We start from the raw sequence: 23,742 nt of genomic DNA on the forward strand, positions 1-23,742 counted from the left end.
AAGCCCCATAGTACTAAGTCTGGCTGTGATGGAGGTAATTTCCTTCACAGAAGCCCCTCTCGTGCTGTGTTTGGGATTTGTCACTAAAACAAGGCTGATGGCACACCGATGGTTTGGCTGTTGCTGAGTGGCGCTTGGACAGCATCAAGTCTCTTTTCTCACTCTGCTGCTCCAGCAAGTGCGCTGAGGATGTGTGGGGGCACTTTTCAAACACATTTGCACCTAATACCTAACTTCATAAGCAAAATCATCACACTTCAATGTAGTCAGATTTGTATCTGAGAGATACCAGGTGTAAATAATTTTTATCTAATATCTGTTGAAGGGGTTGAAAAAATCTGGGATTTTTTTTGGATAGAATGAGTATCTAGGTGAGATTAAATCATCAGGGCAAGATGCAAAACTCATTGAAGTCAATGGATATCTTCGCAATCACTTCAGTAACTTTACAGCAATCCCAGTTCATCTCAGGATGGGCTTGAGGAAATATAGACAAGTTGTTGAAGAAATGATGATGGGAAGGAAGGGCTGAGAGTTAAGTACCATGGAGGTAGCTAGGTCAGACATTTCAGAGGGAGGGGAATTAATAGAATGGGACCAGCAGTGCTTGAAGGCACATGCTACTATACATACAATATGGCATATATTATTTTGAGTGATGTTCAATACCTCAGTTTAACAGGGTGGATAACAAAGGCAGAAAGTTAGGATTTAAAATCAAACTGCTATTGGTTACATAAAGTAACCTTTAATATGTCGTGGTAGCAATAAGTGATTTTTCTGTGTCTCAAGGCTGGAATCATTGCTTTCCTAGAGGATATGGTATAGTTACATGGTGATGAGTGGTGTATAAACACATTCTTGTCAGAAACAAAGACAGCCAATAGACTTTTCAACAGTTACTTGTTTGGATTTTCTGTAAATATTAAATAATCTATGTATACTAAAAAAATACTTGGCTGAAAATATTTAGTGCTTTATTGATCTCTCGAGTAAGTGATAATCTATCACTGCGAATAATGAGCAAAAGTAATTCTAGATTTGGAAGTGTTTTCTTGAATGCCAGTAGGAAAAGTGTGTAGCAATCAAGAACTGAAAGATTTGTGTGTGTGTGAATTTGACTATTAATACAGTAGTGACAGCAAAAAAGAAAGCTGTAACTTACCTTGGTTTGAGAAAATGCGAGTCTGCATTTGTGATCTGGCAAAATCATCAAAACAATAATATCTGCTATCTTGTGAAATAAGCTTAAGAATCCCTCAAATAAACTTACCATGGAAATTTCCCTGCATCTTGTATATACTTGGAGAGAAGAAAGAATTTTTCCCTTCATCATAGGCTAAATGTTGACTTTTACGCAGGAAAGGCTTTTTAAAAGGCTGTTTTTTCAGTGAAAATAGGTAATTGTGTTATAATAAATTTTCTGAATTTCTTCACTAATCAGTTTTGAAGTTTCAACAATATTTGTCTTTAATTATATGTTCAATTGTGAATAATAGAGAACAGACTTCTGTGGAATTTTTGTGGCTATTACATGCCAGAGCCACGTGTTTGAGGGGAAAAACATGGTTTTTTTGTCTGACAAAGCAATTCAAATTTCTACCTGAAAATGTTGTGGAAGGTAAATAAATATAAACAAACTCAACCATAACACAGTTACAAAAGCTGCTTAGTTTGCATGATTAGACACAGTATGATTAAAATACTTTCTTAATGAGGAATTATTTTGATCTGGAGAAGAAAACAAATTGAAAAACATCTTCATTAGAACTGCTTCTAAGGAAACTACATGAGATGCTAAGACAAGTTCTGTTTTATGCTGTCTTGTTTTTAATTTTCAAAGATCAGTTTTATTCACATAGAAGAAAAATATAATAAAAACTAATACCTTACAATTTCTTTGACTTAGAAGAAAACGAGCAGGAGAATACTGCAGCAGGAGATAAGGAGATAAAACAGCCTTCCAGGAACCAAAGTATACAACCAGAGATACAAGACCAGCCCATCTGGGGAAATCGCACTGATGGTGACCTCATCAGAAGTAAGTATTTCCAGAACAAATTGCTGCCATTTAGGCTCACTTTCACAGTGTAACTGTATACTGCCTGTTGACTCAGTTAAACGTGTGTCAAATGCGATTGTGTTGCAACTATAATGCATGTCTACTGAATTTATTTCCCAGAATGACTGGTGTCAGCATGCATAAGCAGCGAGTTCAAAGAAAGGTGTGACTTGAGTGGTGCAGTATAATGTAGACACTGCTGGCATCTACATTTTAATCCTTAATTTTCTATTCTTCTCTTATAATTCCTAATGGGATATGAATATTTAGTAGACTCATGAGCTGAAGTATGCAACCTGTGCTAGATGTCATTGCCTTTGATTTCTCAGGTTATACATTTAGGTGGCAGAGTAATGTATGCTGAACACAGTGTCTTCCAGAGGCACTGAGTAATGGTCAGATGTAAGTTTATAAAGAGGTTTGAATCCTGAAGTACTAGTCCTTTCCAAACTAGAGGAATGCTGTATGACAAGGTTTTAGGCCTGAAGTGCTATGGAACTGTGGGGTTTTTTAAACTTAGTTTTTACAAGTCCACATACCTAGTGTGTATCTTAGATGCTTTAAAGCATAAAGATATATGCAAGATTATTCCCATTTTTCTGTCTTGAAGATCATATGCTGTCCAAAGGATCATCCATAATTGTACTCTCCTGAGGCAAAAATTTTTCTGTCAACTGCCAGAGCTAATACTACTTTCAAATTCTGTGAATGCTTGAACATTAGTTACTCAAGGGAGGGGCAGCCTGAGAAACTGTTCTATAATTACAGGGTGTATTCAGAAAGCAAATGGACTAAATGCTGTGTGGTGCTTCAGGTCTCTGAGTTTGTTTCCTGACCACAAGCTTCAGGGTCAGTCTGTCTTTATACTGCACACTTAGTACATAATACATAGTGGAGTAAATTCATATTTCTGAACCTGCTATTGCCATAACTGGTGATTTCATCTGGAGTTACCTCTTTCTTTTAGGTTTGTTGTGTGGGATTTTTTGTTGTTGTTTGGTTTTGGTTTTTTTGTTTGGTCTTGTTTCTGTTTTTTTTTTGTTTGTTTGGTTGGTTGGGTTTTTTTCAGCTTATTTATGCATTGAACGTCTCTTAAACTTTGTGTTAGAATTTGAAGTTCTTTTAAAATCTTAGTTAATAATTTTTTTCTAAATAATGAATCCCAGTGAATACTTACACATTTAATGTATTGAATAGTTATCTAGATTCTGTACAGGAAAGCTTTAATGTAGAATGTCAGTTATTTATCTGAGAATTTGAAAAAAGGGAGGAGGAAGAATTTTACTTCACATCACTAATGTTCCTGTTCCCAAAGTCTTCTAGATAGAAGAAACAAAAATGGTGAAATTAAAGCAGCTTTGTTTTGTTCTTTTTTTGAGAGGGGCTTTAACTACAAGTAGGGAAATCTGTTGTATTTAAAAAAACCTGAGGAACAGTGTTTGGCTCAATTGCAAGTACATTTTGCAGTTTGTAAAGGTTTTACGACTTGATCTACCTAATAACTAAAGTTCAAAAAATAGAAAAAGTAGAGCACAGAGAAGCTTGTTTATCACAAACATTACTTAGATACTTAATCTTAAGTAACTAGTGTTGAAGTTTAGAATGGCTGTGATTCAATATTTATGCAGAATATTGTATATTGGAAGAAGCTTGAGGTTACAAATAAACAATGTTTTGATCATTATGATTTACTTTGAAAATGTTTCTTTAAATTGTTTTAGACAGGGCATTCTTTAGTTTTCTTAGGTGTCAATAACTATTTGCCACTATCCTAATGATTCAGTTTCTTTTTTTCCCATGCAGATTGTTTTCCACCCCCACAGTTGCTACATACTCCATTTGTGTTAGCCTTAGTTTTCACTTTTTAAATGTTTCCAGCATTTACTTTCCAAGGTTCTTGTTTGCAGCTGTTTTATCCTGCTGTTATGTGGAAGTAAATTAATCAGTCAGTTGTATTGGAGGCCAGTGTTAGAGACTCTGTAATGACTTCATAATGTATGATTTCTCATTTGCACTTGTGAACTCAGTTTACCAGGCAACATCAATGAACTAAAATGCTGCTCCCATTTTCCACAGTAACCTGTTTTCAGTTCACCTTGCCCTTGCAAACCTTTTCACAAGCCTCCTTTTTTTAATCTCTAGATGATGAGGATTCCCCCCGATTAGCCTTTTCCCCAGCTTCTTCTCCCCCAGATGAAAATTTTTGTAGTATACTGGGTAAATGGCTAATCTTATGGGAAGCTTCAACCAAGGAATTAATTGGTTTTGAAAAGAGCTTGGGAGTAATGGTAGAGGAGTATTAGATTCCAGTGCACCAGTGCTTCAAAAGGTTACTGTGTACTGGCATATAAACAGGAGAGAGTTAAATAAGAAGAAAATGGTTGTATTACCTTTCAGTACTAATTGTTAATGCACTTGCGTAACTGTTCCTGGAATACTGCATTCAGTTGGAGAAGGGTCAGGGGAGAACCACAAATATCTCAGGAATGACTGGAGTAGTTGAAAACATGCCTTATTGTGGAAAAACTGGAGTTCAGTCTGTTTAGTGTTAAGAAGGGGGTGAAGAGGTGCTTGCCTAGTCCCTGAGAAGCAAGATTACACAATGAGCAGAAGTTTGGTAAGACAATTCTTCAACTGTAGCAGACAAAGGGATGACTAGATAAAATGTCTGGAAGTTCAGTTGGACTAGATGTAAGGTGTACATTTTTTAGCACAGTATTTGAGAAATAGAAGATCTGCCAAATAGTTGATCTTTTTAGGTGTGTTAAATTGGCTTTACAGTGGTCAATGCCATCCATATCCTTCAATCTTAGAACCCGAGTAAGGGAGAATCTCTTTTCCATAGTGCTTCCCCCAGACTGGGAAAACCTCTATATTTTCCATCTCAGGTGTTCTTCAAAGCAGCAATGAGATCTATTCCTTTCCCATCACAGATGCACAGTAATTTTGTGTTTTATCTCAGGCTGTAGAGTTCCTGCTTTTCAAAGGAACTTAGCCTTAGAATAGCTCCATCTGCTTTTCCTTTTTCTTCAGCAGTGCATTTTAAATATCTGCAAACATCTTCTGCTTACTGTCATTGTGTGACCTGGTGGCCTGTAATGGAGATGTTCTGTTATTACTCACCTTTGGCAAGTGAGAAAGAGTGAATGTTCAAACATGCAGGAGGGCAACCTCTGACTGTAGGAACGAAGCCATAAGAGTTTTTGCTGCTCTGCATTACCACAGTGTCTGGCTTTGTTCTTTGTGGAAGGCTGGGTGTTCTTTTCCCCTCTTTAAAAAAAAAAAAAAAAAAAAAGGCTATAAAGGTGGATTTCAGAATATTTAGGCAGAGTTTTTACAGAGGGTACTAGGTTATCATTGATGTGTGCTGTAATGTAGGGGAAGGAATGTTTAGGAGGGAAGAAAATGCCAGTCCTGAACACTATTTGCTTGTGAGGATTTAATCTCCTTTCCAGTTCTCAAGCGGGACCCTTAGCTATGTGATATTTAAGAAAACAAAAAACATCTACCCATAGATTCAAATTGTCATGAATAATTGATTAATAATAATCCAATTCTCAAGATTAAATACCTAAAATATGCCCATGTTTTACAGATAGAAAGGTCATTGCTATCCATCATTTCCTAGCTTCAATTGCCTCTTTCTCCTCCAGGAAACACCCTCCTGATAAGAGTGGTTCTTCAGAGAAATGGATGCTTCATTCAGCTTTGTGGGGATTAAATAATTTTGCCTGTTCTTGTGCCCACTCTTTAATTTACTTAATTCTTATTTGTTGCATTTTGTTTGAAACATAAATCTATTCTAGTTTTTATCTTTTTTTCTATATTTTTATGTGTACATTTTTACTTTACATGATTCTTTATTTAATTTTAACATCTGGAGATTCCCTTTTCCTACTGGCTAACTGGAGGATTTCCATAGTTTAAATTACATAGTTTGTGTTTGGAAAATTTCTCCCAACAAGAAGCAGATAATCTGCTGTTAGAATGGTTATTTTTGTTTTATATTAATCCAAATACCTTTTCTTGGCTAATTTATAGTGCACAGTCATCTTGCAATTACTGTGATTTCAAATTACTGTGTTTATTCTGTCTAAAAAACAGTGCAAAGTGCTTGAGATAACTTAAATTATACTCTTCAAAGATAGAAAGTACGATAGATACAGTCTTCTTGCAGTGTAACTGAGTGTGTGAGTACAGAAATCATGCAGAATAGATTAATGAAAATTATTCAAAACATATTGCTGAGTCTGAAAGGTGTATTCTGCTGGTTAAAGAAGCAATTTGTGTACAATGTTCCCAACATACTCAGCTATTTGCTTCATCTGGCTGTGAAAAAAAGTGTGAGCCTATGAATGAGCAATACTTTAATCAGTTCAGTACTTAGATACAGGAATGCAGTATTGCTGTTTAGATCCTACCTATAAAGAAGGTAAAATGTGATTTATTCTGATAGTTTTGTACTGATTTTGGCTGGGAAAGAGTTAATTTTCTTCATAGCTGTGCACTGGGGTTACACCATGCCAAGTTTTTCAGCTACCAGGTAATGAAATACAACTTTTATTATATAAACTGGAAAAAAGCTAGGTATGTTGTACAGCATATTCTGAGTGTTCATGCCAGTCACTATAAAGCATCTCATAAAGGTGGTAGTGCAAATTATGCTGTTTAGCAAAGTTTTGAAACGTAGTTGGCTTGAAGGCAGGTCAGTGTGTTGTGCATCAGAAGCAGTAGGGCCTGTGAAAGACCCGTGGATTTGCTCCTACTAATGAAGAACTGGTTGATGCTGAGGAGAAGAGTGAACAGTAGTGCTCCTGCAGTAGGCTGAGAAATGCAAATGAGAAATCAGAAGCTTCTGGTATTGGGATACCAACAGACTAAACATTTTCATTATTCCAAACAAACTAATCAGAGTTTGCAGCTGGTGCACATGTATGCAGCTGGAGCTCTTGTTCTGGAGCTACTGTTCACCTGAGTCTTGATGATTCAGCTGGCGTTGTTTAGATTTCCCTCCCTCTTTTCTTAATGGAGAATGGTGATGCACATTTTCCAGTCTATACCTGGAAAACTTGTGCAGAAATATAGGCCGTTTCTTGCTGAAAGCATATTCATCATCTTGCCATTTTGATTTCCTCTAGGAATTTCTGGGATCAAACCTCTCAGCTGAGACCATTTCACATCCAAGGAATTTCACATCTCATTGTTGCACTACCACAGCATTTTTATTTCATTTTCATTTAATCCTCTCCTGGGAAGAGAGGCATTTTCACAGATAGCTGTATCTTTACAGTAGAGTCTTCAGAGTTTGAGACTGGTCCTTTGGTGTTTACAGAAGTCACTGGTGCAATGACCCCAGAGTTGCTGGAAGTAGTAGTCCTTTACTTGTAAACAGAGTTGCTGTGGGATGCAGATGTTTTATATGTAGCCTCTCCCCTTCAACTTCGTTGACAGTTTTGAAGCAATGCAGTTAATGGTGGACTGCAAGGGGTGGGGAATTTGTATACTCTGTGGTGACTCCATGTGGAGAGGTAAGCTTCTTGCTGTTGTTGACCCACTTAAAGAACAGTAGTTAAACTTCAGTGAGAACTTTAAACTGCACTAGATGACCATAAGATAGATGCGTGTATTCTGCATATTGCTAGGAGCCAGAATTACCTGGAGCCTTTCATTTTCTGTTTTACCTTCTGACTCTCAGAACATTATCTGAATTTATTGTCTGAGGCTGAGGAAATTTGGATGACAGTAATCATCAGTACCAGACAAAGGTGAAATTCTTCCAGTAAAGTGAAGATTACTGTGCTTGCTGTGTTTGAGCCTGAAGTAAATTATATCTTAATTTCAGAATATTTTCCTTTGTTATATTGGTACTGTCTCAGAATGAATGTGCTGTTACGCCTAGATGGGAAAGAATATTTCTATTCTTTTCCTGATTAGTTTCTCTTACAGGGGGAACAGTACAATGTATTTGTAGTGGTTCCTTAAAGAGGAAAAGTAATAAGACTCTGCATTCTATGTGAAATATACTACAAAACCAATGAGTCACTGTGGTTTCAGACTGCTATTTTCAGTACTAACGGTATTCAGGTAGCCATTTTTAGCAAAGAAAACACGAAATTACAAAGTGCATGAAAGTATTGTCATGCAAGTCGTACTTTTAGGAACGTAAAATGGTTCCTAAAAACCATTCTGGCAAAAATGTCTTGAACTTAAACCAGGGCAAAAATTATCCTAGTTTTTATCTTTTTTAATTTTACTTTGCTGTCATGTGTATGGTACTCTTGGAGTAGGCTTATAGATCTGAAAAGTAGTTTGTATATTGTGTGTAAATGAAAATGATTAATACTTTCAAACATAGGCAGCCAAAATAGTTGTCATGCTTTTGAATTTTGCATTTACTGATCAAAAAATGAAAGATTAAGAAGGACTCATGGTCACACCAGAAGGCTTAGCTAAGAAATTATGGTTACAGATCTTTTGTCTTTAAATAGCTATCCAAAGGAAAGGAAGGTCTGAATACTACTTACCTGTTCTGCATCCTGGTAATATCTGCAGTACAAACACACCCACAAATACCATTCCCTGAAGATATTTTTTTGAATGACAGAGAAAAACAGGAGCAAATGACTTATTTGTGTGTCTTGATGGTGGGTTTGTATTTTCCCTTAAAAAAAAAAAAAAAAAAAAATTATTTATGTTCTAAACCCCTTTGAAAAACATGAACATTAAAAAAAATACAACTGTGGTCACTCAGGCTATTTCTAATATTAGTTTTTTTAACTCATTATACTGATGAAGTAGGCCTCCAGAAATACTGAAGCTTAATTTAAGAAAACAATGTACTATTTGCCACCTGAGCCTTAACCATTTTTAAATTAACTGTAGTGTTCTAGCATGTGAGAAACATGTTTTTGTATAGAGACTGCTCTTGAAATTAATAGACATGAAATGCAAACCCACAGCATTCTAACATGAGAGCTTTGGAAATCTGAATTTTATGTCTGGACCTATGAAAGTTAGAAGCTTAAATTTTACTTTTAAACCTGCCTCCTTAAAATTCTATGCAGTAGCTCGATTATCATGTTCTTACTTTAATCTGAAGCTATAAATATTATGATACTTGTTTAGAGACAATCGTAAGAGTTAGCAATGCTAATGTTAATTGAAGCAGAATTTCGACTAAGAGACTATTTCCGGTTGCAGAGATTCCTCAAGTTGAAGTGAGATTTATTGATTTACAGCTCAGACTTAAGGTTGTATAATGTTTGCATAAAATGTTATGAAGTTTGCTTTTGAGACAAGTCAAGTAGAGCAAACTGTTAGGAAAACCTATAAAATTTGTGGTCTGTGAGTCAGATTTGACCTTCAGGGCAAGTTTTTGCCGTGGAGAGACCGCACAAGCCTCTTGCCTATTCCTCAGTGGAGCAAGAACGAGGCTGCCTTCAAGTCTGGGTAGCTACAAAATACATCTTTCTTAAAAAATCAAACCTCTTAGCCAGTTAGAAGGCATGTGCTCCTTCTCATCTCCTTTCAGTAGATGCATATATTAACAGCATTCTGTAAGTTGCAAGTTGTAATAAAATTCCCATTGTAACAGAAGAGCAATTAAAGATTCTTACACTGACCAAAACTGGCCATGAGACCAATGTCAAACTAGGGCAAACGTATTTTAGGTCTCTACAGCTGAGAAATATAGGAGATTACTGAAAAATGCCTCCTTTGTTTAAATTTCAACATAAAGGAAACTTGAAGGTTTGGTGAGAAGATTTGGGATCTGTCTTCCTGGGAAAGTTTATCTGAGTGATCAAACTTAATTTTTCATAGAAATGATACTAAAAACATAATAGGATGGTGAGGCAGGACATGGAGCTAACTTTGGGTAACGCATGTGTAGTTTTCATGTATGTAATTTTATTGAATTACACCAGCTTATTTAACAATTTAGTATTTCCTAGATATTTGCTTTGTAACTGTGACCTTATAAAATATTTCCTTACCTCAATATATATTCTTTTTATTGTATACTTTTTAGTGATAATAGTCACTATCATATTTATAATGTAAAATCAATACTGAAAAATATTTTTACAGGGGAAGAGCTCTTTCAGCAGACTATACATTAATCATTCTATAAAGTATCTAGCACTGTACATTCTTGCATTTGAAGTAGTTAAGATCTACATGTTTCATAATGGTCTTATTCACAGTCATTCTGTAAAATCTTTTGTGCTGGATCAAGTCTCAGAAACTTGAAACCAGTATTATATTTACTAGCTTTGAATTGACAACAAATAAGACACTGTTTAACTTTTAAAATATATAGAAGGGGGGAAAGCAACAGACAATACAGTTTTAGAAAGAGGAATTCTAATAAATGTTGTCTTCAAAAAAGTTGTATTAAAAAAGTTCCCCCTTACTGTTGCTTCTTTCCTTTGACTGTTCCTTCATCTACTTCTGTGTCTGCTGGATTTTCTGATTCTCATCTGTTGGATAGTGTTATGCCTGAGGAGTATTTTCCCTGCAAAATTAATTGATAAACTCAATTTTAATTTTAAGTAAATCACCATTTCATTTTGAACGTTTGTGTATTACAGAGCATCTGCTTCTCTGAGAGACAGTACAGCAACAAATAGCCTAATGGAGGGACTTTGTTTGCTATGCTCTGCTCCCTTCTTGAACAACAGAAATAATCTGACAGAGGCTTTCTTTTGTTATCATTTCTGTATTCACGCCAGGGATTCTGCTGGGATAGCTGGAATAGAAGTTTAGGTCTCACTATCAATATTCTGTTGGATATTTTGAAACAAGTCCTTATGCAAAAGAAGAGGAGACTTGTTTGATTAGCACAGGGAAGGTTCTTGCAGAATAATGCAATTTACTCTCAAAATACAAACTCAGAGTCAGAAATGCATTTCATGGTGAGTCTAATGGAATTAAACAAAAACTTTAGGTGATTTAGGAAGAAAGTAAAGGATATGGATTGGTGATACAGTAGTGGTGGAATCAAACTTGGAGGCGTGCTGAAGGTTGGTTCTCATTCTTAATAAATTGTGCTGTCCTCTTTCCCATATTTATTTTATAAAGTAGAAGAGAGAAAAGATTGACTTATCCCTATTATAGTTACTGTCTCTAAGCGATATTTCTCTTTTATGTTTGCATAGTTGTCTCTAGTTCCCCCCTTGCACTTTTTTGTTGTTTGTTTCTTTGAACAATCCCCACTTCTTTGTCTATTCCTATTACATATTTGTAAGCAATAACAGGAACGTTGTGCTTAGAGGCTGACTGGAAATGTTTTTGAAGTGCTTCCAATATAAAGGTGTGTTCACTTCAGCTTCTCTGTATTAATATCAACATATAAGCTATTTTGTAAATAGTAGTGAATATTCTTATTAAAATGAGTATTTTGACTATTGGAGAATTAATAGTAAATTAAACATTATCAGAAAGCACTGTGCATTCAGGGAAGAAACAAACCCCGCTTTTAAATATTGCAACACATTTTGAAAATCTCATCTTCTGGAGTAACATGTTTAGGTGAGATTTAGATTCTCATAAAATAAACCAAAAAATTAACCTGGTTTTAACCTGTAGCTACTGACAAAAGCTGAAAGACTCAAACTTGACAATGCTAATAAAAAGGATATATTTAAAAGAAAATACTGATGATTTTTAGTAGTTTGGCTTAACAGTACTGCACTGTACTGAAACAAGGAATTTTGTCTAAATTAGTATAATACTAATTAAATATAAGGTCATGGGGAGATTCCAGCAGCCCAAGATCATGGTATGGCACAATAAAATGTAGCTAGTTACACTGAAGGAACAGTAAAGAAAAGGGTGCTGGAACTAACTCCCAGTGGCAGGGCTATGGCAGCAGTGCAAATAAAGTGGCAGATGGCATGAATCTTTAGAAGAGTGGATAAGGATGTATCAAAACCGGTGTATTTCAGTTGTTTTGGCAGTTGTTTGAATGGTTTCCTAAGAGCTTTTCTGTTGGGGGCCAAGAAATGAAAGGAGGCTGGTATGTTTGCCACAGAACAGTTGCAGGCTGCAGTTTGCAGGCTGCAGTTTGGGTCAGCCATCATCAGCCGAGTCGAGATGCTGCTGATGAGGAGGACATGAATCCTTCTGTGGGGCTGAAGGCTTGTACAAGCAGCAAAAAGTTGTTTCTCACGTATGATGTAGTTGCTGTCTTTGCTATGAGAAAAGGGTTGTCACTGTACTTTGGATCTTTTTGGGTGAGAGAAGGTTGCTGCCTCAGCTGTGACTTTTTAAAGCTCTTGAATTGTAAAAGGACAAAAAAACATAATGTAACTGTAAATTCTAATGCTTTCATTTTTAAATGCTGTTTCTTTTTTATTAAATCCTTCATCTAATTCTCAAAATCTTGTTATAAAATTATCTTAAATAAAAGAATTGACACTTTTAAGTATTGCGAATAACACTGACATAGCAGAGATTTCACTGCTGTATTTGCACTTCATTTAAAAAATTGTGACTAGTGTACAGAAGGTTTTTCTTTTTCTCTACAACTGAAGGGAAGTATGTCTTTTAAATAAGACAAAACAAAAGGTTTTCAGAAAAAAGATCCTTGTTACAAGAATCACTGATTCAAAGCGTGGGCCTCGTCCACGTTTAAATGCTACTTAGAAGTATTTTTAAACAAAAGGTGAACTAAATAAACTTCAGTGAGCCAAATCATGTAGTTTTGTATGTTGAAATAAATAATTTTAATATTTTTAACAGAGAATGAAAATTATTCTGTAAGTAAAGCTGAATGCTTTTAAATATGTTGAAATAAGAATACTGCCTTTCTGTATGTTAGTGATAAAACCCAGCATTCTGCTGCTATTCAGTCAGTTCTGCGGTACAAGAATTTGCAGGCTACTGGCCTCTACTATATTGAAATCATTTGGGCACAATGATTTCATAGAGATTTATATCTTGTTTCATGAACAGAGTGAGTGGAGAATCAGAATTTTAGCTCAGTACTGGGGTTAAAGAAAAAAGTTTTACAGGTAATTTCACCCCATTAGCACAATTTACCTGTTTCTTCAGATAATCTGTTACTTTCTACTTTGTGTTAATGTATTTGTTTCTCTGAATTTTAGTGCTTGTAGCTGTTCATCACTGATGTGACACTGTGTTTTTTCTAGCAGGACAGATTTGTTACTGTGTGGTTGAGATACCAGAGTCTTCTTGTGAATTGTTTGAGCAGCTTATGCTTTGCTTCCTTTCAGGAAATTAAGTGCATCGTTTTTACAGGAAGTTTGGTCTTCACCAGACATGGTCAGCAATCTGACTTTTGCACTGCTGAAAGCAATGTGTGTGTGTACAGCAGCAAAAAAAACGTTTAGCATATTCTTTTAATTTCAATATTGAATTCATATAATGGAGGTCACGTATGAAAGCTTGGCCAGGGTGGGTGGGTTTGTCCAACTGACTCAGAAAGAGGACTTGTGGTCAGTGTTGTTGACAACGGTTGCATGTTAAGTACATTCAGCTTTGAATTGAACACACAAATCCCTTAGCTGACAGATTTTTACATTCTGAAACATAACATTGCCTTTCCTGTCAGCATATGAAATTACTCTTCTAGTGTAAAACAAAATTAAACTGCCTGCGGGGTGGGGAAAGGAAAGGGCAGTGAGGTCTAAGGCAGAGATGCAGCCTTTACGTTGGGGTTGCTTGCAGTTTTGAATCTAGGGAAGGAAACAGAGAATATAGGTTTTTCAAGGACTCTGATAAGAGGACTTTTCAAGGTGTATACTCAATAATCTGATTTGTACATCTTGCATAAAAAGTATTTTTTGTGAAATTGTGCTATATCTCTTCAACACACACTGAAACAGTTCAAAAAGGAAAAGAGAGCTCTTAATTTCTGGGTCATCCTGGTGCCAGGCTGGTGCATTAGTGGCATAAAGCAGTCCAAGAACCAGCTTTGGGTATGGTAGGTCTGCCTGGACTTTCTGTATGTGACTGAAAATCCTTTGGTGTCCTGGGGTCCCTGGAGTGTTTTGGGATGAAGGAGCCCCACTCATCCAGCTTGTGGGCATAGCAGCCAGGTGGATTGGTGACAGGGATGGTGTGCCAATCTCCTTGACCCTGCTTGCCATAAAGGAGTTCTTGTAGCTGAGAGATATCCAAAGTAGAGACTAACCCTCCTCAGTGGATTTTATGTTGTCCGTGCAGAGACGTGCTGCTTGTCATTCTTCTCACACTTTGCTTCTTCAGGACCGGGAAATAGGTGGTCACTTGCTTCATTCCCTACTACGTTTCCACATCTTTCTTCTCTTACTGACAATCACTCCATTAACTATCCAGTACATAGTAGTGACAAGGTGGGTGATGAAGAGTTACTGTTTTGGACCTCAAGTCCTTACTTTGCTTTCTGACAGAGATTTTCTATTTTCCATCATGCTGCTGTTGCTGAATGTGACTGAGTTTTGGCCTGGGTTCCAGGAGCCTCTCTGACCTCCAATGGAAGGGGAACTATTGCTTCAACACTAGATCATTGTATAAGGATGATGTGTTTATCTTTGTTTTATTTCATTGCTTATCAACTAGTGATTTATCATTTAGTTATTTTCTTACCTGTAAAATTTGTAGCAAGTACTTCAGCTCTAGTAGGATTTCAATAGTGAATTTTTTTGTTTCTTCTTCCCCACTCTTTTTTGCCCTCACAGACTGAAGTGGCTCTGCTCGCTATGTATTTTTTCCCTTTCTGTCCCCTCCAGTGCTGTCTTCTGGGTGGTTGCTATCTGTGCTTTTTTCTTTTGATTTTTGCCCTACTTATGTCAATAATATAAAATTCCCAGGTTTTAGCCTGTTCCTTGTGGTTACTGTCCATGTGCTTATCCTGTTCAATTTTCCTTGCAGCTGTGCTTTCTCTCTTTCTTCCTTTGCTCTTCTGGTACTTGATATGAGCTGATGCCAAACGTAGCATCAGCTCTAGGTTATAAGAAGGAATAGCAGAGAGGAAATAAGTGCAGCAAAGGGATCAGAAACTTGTTTATCGATGTACATATTGCTGTTTTTCTACTGATATTTTGTGTTTTCCATAGAATAGTTTGTGTTGGAAGGGAGCTTTAAAGGTCATGTAGTCCAACCCCCTGCGATGAGCAGGGATATCAACCAGACAAATTTGCTCAGCACCCCATACAACCTGACCTTGAATTTTTCCAAGGATGGAGCATCCACCATGTGTCTGGTGCCTGCTGTGTTTTTACATCACCCTTTCTTTCTTGCTGTCATTCTTGTTTTACTTATTTTTTATTTTTTTTTTTTTCTATTTCTGCATCTTATTACTTATGAGTTATAGAGATGACAAAAGACAGAGCACTGAAAACAGAGGATCAGATTCACACTTAAGGGGGAGCACTTTTTAGAGCCTTGTGAAATTTTATCACTTATGTGAATGGAGGACTAGAAACCAAGGGAGCAGTGAACATTAAGGGAATTGTCCATTCCAAGAATTTGCCTTCAAGTTCTTTTAAAAACAAAATACAGCTAGTTTTTATTTATGTTTGTAGGAGTTTAACTGAACACTGTAATCTTGTCAACTGAAAACACAGTATAATGTGGTCGGTGGAGAATAAACCTGATCTTTGAGTATATTCTCACTCTGAGGTAAATGGTGAATAGGCTAGGCTGAGAAACTATTTGTCTCTCCATCCCACATTTTTTTCCTGCAGTAAAATGGTTTCTAGTTTGTCAGTCATCACTGGGGTTTTGAGGAAGGGAGCAGGAGATGCTGGAGCCAAGAGGACCTGTTTGTGCACTTGCCCAGGTTGTGGCTGTTAGTGACATTGAGGTTATCTCCCCTGTGTGGTACATCCTGCCGTGCCGCTTACAAAGCAATACCCAGCAAGCTATATCCTGTTGTTTGTAGCTTCTCTTTGATGTTTGTTATTTGATTTGAGAACAAGTAACACAATGGTGAGGGGCATCCAAACTGTTCCAATATTTGACTTAATCTCTTAAATTCCATGGGACATGAGTGCGTCTTTATGCAGTAGTATAACCATATGTTGTAATAGGTACTAATTGCATAACTACTGTAATTGTCATGCCAACAGCTTGGATTACTTTTTTGTGTCTAGTGGTTAATTAACTTCCCTTTTAAAATTAGAGCTCCAGAAGCAAAGCATTCTTTTCCTCAGTAAGAGGGGATTGTATTTGGTCCTTTATACTTTGGAGGACTGTCTTCACATTTATTACAATACCGATTATTTGTGTTTCATAACTAGATCACTTTCAGTACTTTAGAAATTAACATGTCTAATTTTCTGAATTTTTAGGGAGTATTATTTTGTTATTGTATCTGATCTCTACAAGACAAATTAAAAAAAAAAATCGCCTTCAGAAGTAGTCAATTAATGTGTAAAATTCTATGGAGTGTTGGAATGGTGACTCTAAGTTAACCTGCCACTGCACACATCTTTGCAGTGACTGCCACTGTGCTAAGTAGTTGTGATGCTATGAAACATAGGAGCAGATACACTGCAGTGCTTTTCTAGTCCTCTAGCAGAATGTGTGACGAGAAAATACATAGGTAAGTGTTGCAAGTGAAAAACATGCAGTACAACTTACAGCTTTTGAACGCAGTTCTATATAGCAATTTATGCTATAGTTGTCTGGGTGCTTGTTACCTACGATGTCCTGTTTTGTGTTTGGCTCTTCTGTTGGATTGTTCATGGTGAGCTACTGCTGCTTGTTCTCAAGAAGTGAAAATCTGTAGGCTACAGTAAGAACCATGTTTTACTTTAAGATGTCGTGTAACAATAATTGCATTATGAGAATCATCTTTATTTCTTACTACATTATCATCTAGCAAGAACTTCCAAATCATCCTCAAAGTTTATCACAGAGGGCAATATTTTCAGTCTCACAAAAAATATTGTTAATGATAGCAAGATTTCTGTATGATAAAGGAGAATTTACTGATAATCTAATGCTAATTAGAAGATAAAAGGATATTTGAATTTTGAGATAATTGTTCAAAGATAGGTAATTTAAAAAAATGCTGAGGATTTGCTGTTTGCTATCATTAGAAAAAATCAGCAGGTGTTTCTTCATTTTGTAAAATCACTTCTGGAAAGAGGCTGTATAAATAGAAATTTGCTACACATTTTCACTGGGAATGCCTATCTGCTTTGTAAACCTCTGCCTACTAGCCCTTTTCATGCTTCCCTGTGGTAACTGCTTCTTTCTGGTTATGTCAAAGACATCTTTATACAATTCCTGCAACCCTTCAAAGGGTGTGTAAGGTCCTGCAGTGCTTCCAAAGGAAGGCACTGCAGGTGTCTTTGCACAGATTTAAGAGTAGTCTTGGCATCTTCTTGTGCACTTGGGTTGCCTTCTCAACCCATAAACACACAAGCACACATGCATTTGCCGTTCTTGTCAGCCCTTCACCAGCTGAGACCTGATGAGATAAAATGTCTTTTCCCTTTGTCCCCTGCCAGCCCCATTTCTATTATACCTGGTGTTCCCTGGATGTGTTCTCAGACGTATTTTAACAAAGTGTTCTCAGTGTGGGTCCTGTAAAACTCGTACCAGCAATTTTACCACAGTATTTTCATTACAAAGGATATCCTCTTTCATAATAATATATTGTATTCATTTTGAAGATGTCCTTATGTCTTACAAGAAGCAATTCTAAAAAGGTGGTTGATGCTGTTAGTTAGTACTTTGTTTTCCTTGTAAAGTCAGCATGGTATAAAAAATTCAGTATAAAAAATTGATTTTAAAAGATAGATTGTACCTTGATGGTACCTTGTTATTTAGTTAATGTATGCCTTCTGTGATGTGGAAGCTGCAGTATATGCTATTTATGTCCTAGAAAATATTCAAAAATAATTGCTGACAAAAGCCACTACACAGGTTGACTCAGAGGTACGTCTTGTAATCTGAATGTTAATATTCTGGATACCTAGGCAGAGGAAACTATTGATGTAGTTTGAAGATCCATGTAGAGACTAGTCAGGATTTTAGTTAGAAAAGAGGAGGGGGAGAAAGATTGAGAGATTTAACTTCTCCCAGCTTCACTGAAATTTTGTGCTTATTGAGTATATGAATGCATACAATTTGTAATATTTTTTAAAAGGTAAGATTTTCTGCTAGTCAGCTTGAAATGTTGCCCTTTCTACTCAGGAATTGATGTTTTTTCCAGAAACAATTTGGAATCACCTTAATTTTACTCTAGAATCCAGGAAGCCCCTGATTTTACTGTGCAATCCGTAGCTATCTGTCATGTTTTTTATTCTTCCCCTCCAGCTTAGGTCTGTGTAATGAAGAAGCACTGATAAATACGGAGGCCTGATTCTTACCTCCCTTGCATGTAGTGTCTTCCGTGTGGTCCATGCAGAGTGAGTTGGAACAGCTACCACTGAGATCAGACAATTTCCCAAGCTCAAATTAGCATGTAGATCTTGTCAGTCAACATTAATGGACCCAAGCAGTACCTCTGTATTTCCTAAAAAGAGTCCATCCTCTTATGTGGTTGCAACTCTTTTGGGAGGCAGACAAGCATCTGGGGTGTTTTGAGCTGAAGTTATATTTGTGTTTTTTTTCAGAATTTGAAAATGTCAAAGGTTATGTTTTTTTACACCCAGGAGTTGTGCATTTTTATTCCTCCCCACTCTACCTGCAAAAATACTGCTTCTGTGGCTGGATCTGATGTAATAAACTATTGTGTCATAAGTGAAGAAAAACAGCATTCTTACCTCTCTGGGTATGTGGTCAGATGACCCAGACAGTAAACTGGAAAGTGTTTTTTCCATTGGTGGTATTGGCTGACCTAGCATCTGTATCAGCTGCCTTAGAATTGCTTTTGATGCGATTAGGTTACTAATTAGTGGTCTCAATTCTTCACGCCCTCCTGATGTTTTCTTTTGATTCACTTTGACTCAGAGCAGTTTGTATTCCATATATATTTGTTTTGGTGTTTAGTCTTCAGTCCCTAATGAGACCTTAGACTGCCCACTTTTGGTTCAGAGTTTCTCTGTGTTGACATACATTTTTCTGTTAAATGCATTCATCAGGGTTTTTCTCCCAAGTATAGCTGTTATTTTGCAAGGTGTAAACAATGTATTGTCAGCGTGCACACACACACGCACATATATATATATATATATATATGTGCATATTCATTTAAACTGCACTAAGTGTTTTACAGTCTGACTGAGAATGTGCAGAGTTACTTCCAAAGTATCAAAACCATAGTAAATGTTTAGCACTCAAATATTTCTTCACCAGATAGTAACCTCACAATTAAATTATTATGGAAAGTCAGTTAAATAACAGCAAAAGTTATTGTATTAAGGTCCACTTTGCAAGGAAACCAATGACAAGGAAGCAGTGAAACACGCTAATAGATTATATGCTATAGCAATATATTGCTTTTTTATTGCTTTTCCACAGGCAGCAGATTCATGTATAGTTATTACTAGCTACATTATCTGCTAGTTTTCTATCAAAAAAGATTCAGTCTATTGAATCATTAATCCAATATTTATCATTCTTATTGAAAATCCACTAGTGTTAGCACTGTGTAAAACATTGACTTAAATCTATGGGTTTTGCTAAAGATTAAAAACATATTAACCTAAAAAGCACAGTATTTCTTAGGACATTTGAAACTATTCATTGTGGATGTCTGAAATGACTATTTCTATGTTGTGCGAGGAATGATTTTTTTTTTTTTTTTTTTTTAATCTTTAACATATAGTAAGTGACCAGTGCCATCCTGATTTGAAGATGCTGAATCTTCATCCAACTCATTTGAAATTTTGATGTGTATTACATTAGTTACTGAATATCAAGAATAAAATTTTTGCTCATATATAGAGTGTAAAATGGGATCTTTTGTAGCAGCACATGGCCTGTTTAGAATGATATAACAGGCTCTGAATGTTCACATATCAAACAAAATGCCATCTTTCTGTAGAAAAGAGGTGTCAAAAAGTTTCTTTGTACCTTTAACGCATGTGATTATGTAGTACAAAATGCAGAGTTTGTAAAATTTCTTGAATATACAGGCAAAAAATGAATAATTCAAAACAACTCATAAGTTCTACATTCTATTGTATCTTTTATAACGCAGGCAGAAGATAGCATTGTGTTCCCAGTAGAGCTGAATTTGCACAAGTTACACCTCTGAAAATGCCAGATGGTCTATGGTCTACTTTTGAGAGCTGTCACATATGTAAAGATTTGAAAAAAGAAAGACAGCTGAATGAGAGCAGTGGATCATTAAAGAGAGAGTGAGAGTCCCTGGGTATCACTGTGTTTTAAGAAGCATTGTGTCATTCCCCATATTACACCTTTTTTTTTTTTTTTTTTTTTTTTTAAGATATACACAACCTTTAAAAAATAAGGTAAAAATATTTCTGTTTTAAACTGAGTGGTTGTGGCTTAATCTTGGAACTGTCATTTGCTTTTGTTCTTTATGCTAGAACGCAGTCATATGGTTCCTAATTGGTTTCAAGTGTGTTTTAACCATAAGATTCAAGTCTCCCTAGTGCAAAATTATCAATAAAGTTAAAATAAATTTAAATTGAGATAACTAATCCATTTGGGGGTTTATTCCATTTTGATTTGACCTGCGTATCACATGTGAATACTGTAAAGCCAATCAGCTAAAAAGTTGTATGTTAATGCTAAAAGGCTGAAGTAAGAGTACTTTGGGAAGGGAATTATTGAAAAAACAAAACACAAAACCACCCTCCCCACAAAAAAAAACAACCTGAAAAATAACAACAGAAGCAAACACAAATGACTGTTTAGATTTGCCAAGACTTCCCATTCACCCACAGGGTGACAGAAACACGCCTAATTTTGAAGATGGACTTTAGGATAATTTGTCAAGTTATTATTTTGTAGCAAAGCAACAAAAATATCCAAAGAACTGTGAGCTGCCACTGCCAATTTAGCTGGCTCGGAAAAGGTCATAACTCAGTTTTAGAAGCTTGCCTGTCCAGACATACATAATTTTTAGTATAGTCTATTGCTTTTATTTATTGAGGGAGGTTAACCCGCCCCCAGTAATTCTAGGTTATCGGTGCAACTGCATCACTTCACAGTTGGGAACATAGGCAGTGGTGCAGTGTGAGGAAACATCATGACGTGGAACATGAAAAGCATTCTTCTGAATAGTACAATTTGCATTTGAGCGGGATAATGAAAATAAAGCTGTGCCCTACACAGAGGGTTCCTGGTAGTATACTTTTAAAGAATCCTGTTTCAGGATCCCTAAAAACTTGTGTTGGCACTTTTATGATAGACTGGAAATGCAGGCAGAATATATGCTACAAACAGAATTGCGGAGTTCAGAAAATGCCTTGCTTATGCTTCTCTTCATAATTTGCAAGCACTAATGCAAAACTGAAGGAGAAGCACTTTTTGTACTGCCATCAAAAACATATAGGCAACAAGTTAGTTGAAAATGTTGTGTTCCTGCTCTCTTGGGCTGGAGGTCCATGAACAGTTACTGCTGTTAATGGAAGGGAATGATCTTTGTTTTCTCTGCAACATTTCTGGGCAGGCTAAAGCATAAATGTTTTCCCTATCTCTCCCTTTCTTCTCTGCCACAAAAGGTTATCACTTTTGTAAAGTAGGTTAAATCAGGGTTTCTGCAGCCTATATATATATGGGTAGTCTAGGATATCTTCTTAAAATCATAGTTTCTGTGACTAAAAAAATCAAATGGAAAAAACCAATCAAACAAAAACACCAAAAAACAACAAACAGATAACCAGTTAAAAGATTATGAAAATAATCTGGTTTTGCCTATGAACATGACCGGGACTCATCTGAAGTTTAATCTGGACAAGTTTATGGTAGTTGAAGGAATCAGTTTGAGAATGGCACAAGTGTCCTTGATAAAAGAGAAATATTGATGTTTTGTTAGGAAAATTCAGAACTGAGTCTTCTTAGAGACTATGTTGGTCTGTGTGATATTTGTCTGAAAGTTTGGTCACTTGTATCTGAAGTCATCAGCGGAGATGTTGCTTTTAGAGGAAGCTAATAATTATTATCTATACATATTGTTACCTTGGACACACTGTAATCTAAATAGGAAGCTATACTGTGAAATAATCTGAAAATGGCTGTGAGTCATCTGAAAAAAGAATGAGCTGCAGCACTGTTTTTCTTTACTCCTGGCATTGTCTAATCTCTCTTCAGTTGAGCGTTCAGTAAAATCTGGTCTATTTCCTTGACATCAGATTTATAAATAGTTGAAGATTGGACTGTCTGAAAATCTCTTTATGTCCAAGCATAATACAGTAGTGTTTTGATTAGGAGAAGTGATTGGGCTGATGATTTTTGATTATGAAATCTTGTTGTGTTACAATTGTGTATAGCTTAATTATTTTGAATGCAGTCTGCATTTTTTTCCTAAATAAGAGTCTTTAATTAGAAAGTACTTTTAAAATTAGGAACATTTACATTAGAAATAATAATAATAAAAAAAAATTCCTCCATCTTTTATTTTCTCTAGGTACAGAATTTAAATACATAAACAATGTATTTTCCATGTTACTAAAAATATGTTCCTTTATGATACAATAGCTAAACAAAGAATGGTCAAGTTTCATGCGCTCTCATTAGAATGGGTTTATAACACATACTCTTGTAGTTTTTACCAAGTCACTGCAGTTTTCTGCCTTGTCAGGCTTTGTGGTTTTTTCCTTTGACCATTTTTGGCTTTTTGCCATCAAAGCCCTAACTGGCTCATTATAGCCCTGTAAAAATCTGAGATTCTGAATTGAGGATTTTGGGCAGGTGGGGACTCTGACTTGCCACAGCCATATGGTGTTTAAATGCACATTCTTTCTGTTTACTGGATCACCTCCTCCACAGACACAGGTTTGGATTGGTTTTGTTCTTCCCAAGAATCCACAATCCTTGTGAATTTAAGCTCCAAGTGGTGTTAGTTAAATTGGATAGTCCTGTTCTTCTCAAATAGATTGGTCTGTGGTGGCTCATTGTAGGGGGTCCCTACCTTGTCACTCAGTTTCGTTTCTGATGACTGGCAGGTTGGACATCCTGCAGCTTTACTTCTGTTACTATGGCCTTATCTTGTCTCTCACATTTTTTTCTCTCCTTCTGTTGCATTTTCTCCATTTTTCATTTGGCTCCCTTAACTCAAGTTTATCTCAGCTTTGCCACTTTTTCTCCCATTTCTGATTTTTTTCCTTCTTCAAATATAGAGATAATTTTGCTTTCTTTTTTTTTTTTTGATGCATTAGTGTTAACTTCTCAGTCTATTATTTAATCCAGCAAAAGTTGTCTTCCCAGACTAGCCTAAAGTGTTACAAATTTTCAAATTAATCCAACCATTTATTTATTTCCTTTTTAGCACAACCTCAGCGTTTGCCTCAGCCAAATACTTCAGCACTGGAAAGGGGTGAGGAAGAAAGTGGCCAAATCCAAAATGGCTACACAGGTCTGAGTAATGGAAGTGGAATTCACAGCGGGGTCAAGCACGCACCTGCAGACAACAGAAAGATTTCAGCTCCTGTTTCAGAAAAAATGCACAGAAAAATTCAGTCTACCTTGTCTGTCAACAGCAACAGCAGCAAGAAGAGTAAACTAAGCTCTGTGTTTTCTCAAAAGCCAGGTACTTCACCTGAAGGTAAGCAGAAATTCTTATTAAAAAAAACCCAAACTGAATAAAG

General features: G+C 36.2%; 1 protein-coding gene across 5 annotated transcripts in view; it reads left to right on the forward strand.

Moving 5' to 3' along the window:
- The window catches only part of MDFIC (MyoD family inhibitor domain containing), a 49,631-nt gene that overhangs the window by 10,484 nt on the left and 15,405 nt on the right, over positions 1 to 23,742 (forward strand). For 4 of the 5 annotated variants that reach the window (XM_051627839.1, XM_051627846.1, XM_051627852.1 and 1 more), the window contains exons 3-4: positions 1,910 to 2,041; positions 23,424 to 23,699. In XM_051627839.1, the coding sequence (XP_051483799.1) occupies positions 1,910 to 2,041; positions 23,424 to 23,699 (408 nt within the window). The remainder of the gene's footprint in view (positions 1 to 1,909; positions 2,042 to 23,423; positions 23,700 to 23,742) is intronic. The other variant, XM_051627860.1, reaches the window with a different exon arrangement.

The sequence above is a fragment of the Apus apus genome, chromosome 1 (assembly GCF_020740795.1).
Source record: "Apus apus isolate bApuApu2 chromosome 1, bApuApu2.pri.cur, whole genome shotgun sequence".
Taxonomy (NCBI): Eukaryota; Metazoa; Chordata; class Aves; order Apodiformes; family Apodidae; genus Apus; species Apus apus.